The sequence below is a fragment of the Homalodisca vitripennis genome, unplaced genomic scaffold (assembly GCF_021130785.1).
Source record: "Homalodisca vitripennis isolate AUS2020 unplaced genomic scaffold, UT_GWSS_2.1 ScUCBcl_4805;HRSCAF=11202, whole genome shotgun sequence".
NCBI classification, from domain to species: Eukaryota; Metazoa; Arthropoda; class Insecta; order Hemiptera; family Cicadellidae; genus Homalodisca; species Homalodisca vitripennis.
Window position 1 is genome coordinate 27466 of NW_025780942.1, and position 4252 is coordinate 31717.

At 35.8% G+C, this 4252-nt stretch overlaps 1 protein-coding gene across 1 annotated transcript; it reads left to right on the top strand.

The window, feature by feature from the left end:
* Positions 1-464: 464 nt before the first annotated feature.
* Positions 465-4002, top strand: LOC124373105 (SH3 domain-containing protein C23A1.17-like; the record flags this gene model as incomplete). The annotated part of the gene is made up of 3 exons (XM_046831498.1): positions 465-620; positions 2335-2417; positions 2666-4002. Coding segments are annotated over 3 exons (1576 nt in total), but the record flags the coding sequence as incomplete, so codon positions are not given.
* Positions 4003-4252: the final 250 nt, after the last annotated feature.

Sequence of the window (4252 nt, forward strand, 5' to 3'; positions counted from 1 at the left end):
TTTTTTTTTATTAAAATGTACTTTTTGCTCTCTCCCTCCTCCTCATTCGTTTATGTTCTTCGATTCAATCATTTGTATTATTCGCTATTATTTTTTTAATTCAATCTTACCCTTCTATAGGGTATTCTTTTTGTAAGTCAATGCCTAATATTCTTTTATCACAATTTATCGAATTCCTCACTACTGATGTTTGCTTATTCGTATAATCTATAATCAATACTTTTAATTTTTAATTTTCATTTAGTTTTCACATCTATGTATCGTTGTTACTTTTTGCTTTTACTCCTTGTATTGTTCAGTTCTAGTTTGTCATGGTTAGTTTTATATAATTTCCATTCTATTCGTATCTTTTAGTTTCACACTCCCCTTCCAATATCTGTCCAGGCTTCTTCACATCTTTCTGAGTGTCCCAAGTTTCAGCGGCTTCCACCACTCCTATTTATGTTCAAATATCCTTCTTTTAGACCAGCCCCGAGCTCAGCAACAAGTAGAAGTTTGACTACTTCACTCGCACTATCCCCTCGGACCATCGTGGAGATAGGCTGGAGCTACGTCTCCATCGTCTATGAGGAGTCTAATTATGGCATCAAGGGCTCCAACTATATCTCGAGAATACCTAAGTCATAAGAAGAATTATAATTTGACTATTGAAATAATAAAATCAGAGAAATGATTGTCTACAAGTTTGAAACATTTAATAATTTTTAAGGGGTGTATTTATATCCTGGTATACTTTTATACAATCAGAGTTCGCATCTTCTAGAGTGAGGGCTCAACTTTTACGTGATAACTTATTTCAGAGATTGGCCTCGATCCAGCATAGTTCCAAATAGGAGAACGAGCTTCAGGAAAGATGTTATTAAAATGGTGGGGGGGGGTAAAACTTCACTCCAACCCGCCTTCATGGGAGGCTGCCAGAGTTATGACTGTAATTACACTTTCACCTGTCAGTAGTAAATCTTCCCTCACTTTTACTTTAAAAATATTGACACACTTAAGAATTAAGTTTGTTAAACTATACGTAGCCTACGTTTAAAAAACCATAAGTTTAATGTCTTGTATCATTTAATTCAATATATAGTATATTTTAATTGTCTCCATACCTTTATGTATACGATTTATTTTGTATACTTTAATTGCATAAATAATTTGTATAATTCTGTCATGTAATACTAATATATCACCTATTAATTTTCATTCATTTTTATTTTAATAGTAAGTTTCAGTTATGAATAAAGTCCTGCAGTGGATCATCTAGCCTTAGTATTTGTACAGTTCAGCCAGCCATTGGCAAGATATTCCCAATTTAAACTTTCTAGTGTAGCTGAATGAACTACAGTTCCTCCTCTTGAGTTTGGAGCCGTAGTTTACAGGTGCAAACATTATCGATAGTAATTGCCAGCGTACATTCAGGCTGACACACAGACTGCAGTATAGGAATAGCGGTTTTTTTTCTTTTTTGAGTCTGGTATTAATGCTTATAAGTGTACAAGGATACTGCAGTATTTTTTATTAGTTTAGAACTCAATACATAGGCTATAAATGTGTTTAAGATACAATATTTGTGTAATTTATAATTTTTTTAATATGCAATAGTTGACAATTTTCTAATACACACATTTCTTTACTACCCCAACTAACCATACTAGATGCAACCATTAAAAATTTATCATATTCCTACCGATTTAAACCAAAATTTTTTTAGTATCCATTCAATTTATTTCTTATTTATTAAAGAGTGGAAAACAGTACTATTTAAAACAATTACAAAGTAAAAGCTTGTAAAAATTTAAACGTCTAAAATAATTTAAAAACATTCAACCACTTAAACAATGTGTCCATTTAATTATTAAAATGTCATAAATGATTATTTTATTTAATATTTACTATTATAAGAAATATATTATAAGTGTATTCATAAATGGAAAAAGTTGTAGTAAAAGATATCGAAATTACACAAAAATTTTACAAAAATACAAAAGACAACATAGATGCGATAGATAATCTATAATATAGGAATTTCAAAATAAACAATAAAAATATTATGTCTATATAATTAGATTGACTAATTTTTCATTTTTAAGAAAATGTATTAGTACGAAATCTAAATTTCAATAAGAGGAACTTTTTTGACAAATAAAAATATCCAATACAACTAATTTTTCATTTTTAAGAAAATGTATTAGTACGAAATCTAAATTTCAATAAGAGGAACTTTTTTGACAAATAAAAATATCCAATACCACTAAAACATACAACATTCTTTGAGTGAAGAGGTGTATTAAAAATGTAATAAATTTATAGATGTTCAAGTTATATACTGATTGATTGTAGTGCAGGTTCTACCGGTAATGTTGATTGTATCTGCTCTCAGGCGATCGATGAGTTGGCGGCCCTGCTAGCCAAGTACGAGATATGTATAGAGTACAGATTGATTGTAGTACAGATTTCTACTGGATTGTTGATTGTGTCCCTGCTTTGCATGACAAATAATTTGCTTTGCATGCAGAACATTTGTTTTGCATAATAGTAGCAGACTAACATACTTCTGACAGGAATGCTGTATCTTAAGGCGCAGACAGCTCTAAGCAACGGTTTTCCTTCAGGGTCGGATAATCTACAACCAGCAGCCAAGGAACAGTTCTCAGTAATAGTGTCCCTCCAGTGCCGGATAATCTACAACCATCAGCCAAGGATACAGCTCTGAGTAATGGTGTCCCTCCAGAGCTTGATAATCTACAACAAACAGCCAAGGATACAGCTCTCAGTAATGGTGTCCCTCCAGTGCCGGATAATCTACAACCATCAGCCAAGGATACAGCTCTCAGTAATGGTGTCCCTCCAGAACTTGATAATCTACAACAAACAGCCAAGGATACAGCTCTCAGTAATGGTGTCCCTCCAGAGCTTGATAATCTACAACAAACAGCCAAGGATACAGCTCTCAGTAATGGTGTCCCTCCAGTGCCGGATAATCTACAAACATCAGCCAAGGATACAGCTCTCAGTAATGGTGTCCCTCCAGTGCCGGATAATCTACAACCAACAGCCAAGGTTACAGCTCTCAGTAATGGTGTCCCTCCAGTGCCGGATAATCTACAACCAACAGCCAAGGTTACAGCTCTCAGTAATGGTGTCCCTCCAGTGCCGAATAATCTACAACCATCAGCCAAGGATACAGCTCTCAGTAATGGTGTCCCTCCAGTGCCGGATAATCTACAACCATCAGCCAAGGTTACAGCTCTCAGTAATGGTGTCCCTCCAGTGCCGGATAATCTACAACCAACAGCCAAGGATACAGCTCTCAGTAATGGTGTCCCTCCAGTGCCGGATAATCTACAACAAACAGCCAAGGATACAGCTCTCAGTAATGGTGTCCCTCCAGAGCTTGATAATCTACAACAAACAGCCAAGGATACAGCTCTCAGTAATGGTGTCCCTCCAGAGCTTGATAATCTAAAACAAACAGCCAAGGATACAGCTCTTAGTAATGGTGTCCCTCCAGTGCCGGATAATCTACAACCATCAGCCAAGGATACAGCTCTCAGTAATAGTGTCCCTCCAGAGCTTGATAATCTACAACAAACAGCCAAGGATACAGCTCTCAGTAATGGTGTCCCTCCAGAGCTTGATAATCTACAACAAACAGCCAAGGATACAGCTCTCAGTAATGGTGTCCCTCCAGTGCCGGATAATCTACAACCATCAGCCAAGGATACAGCTCTCAGTAATAGTGTCCCTCCAGTGCCGGATAATCTACAACCATCATCCAAGGATAAAGTTCTAAGGAATGGTGTCCCTCCAGAGCCGGATAATCTACAACCAACAGCCAAGGTTACAGCTCTCAGTAATGGTGTCCCTCCAGTGCCGGATAATCTACAAACAACATCCAAGGATAAAGTTCTAAGGAATGGTGTCCCTCCAGAGCCAGATAATCTACAACCAACAGCCAAGGTTACAGCTCTAAGCAATGGTGTTTCTCCAGAGCCGGATTATCTATGACCATCTGTCAAGAATACAGATCTCAAGTTGGTTTGTTGTTGCGGCAACTGTAATTATATTCACTTTTTCTTTACAATAAAGTATATGTACTGAGTATAAAATACAAAACAAATAAATTTTTGTCTTTGTAGAAGATTTTTATTTCACCAACTAATTAGGAATAAATTTTTAGATTTCCTGATAAAGTTTTAGCCAAGAAGGATAGTAATATAATGTTACTAATACAAATCAGCCAGCATATTACTGTGGG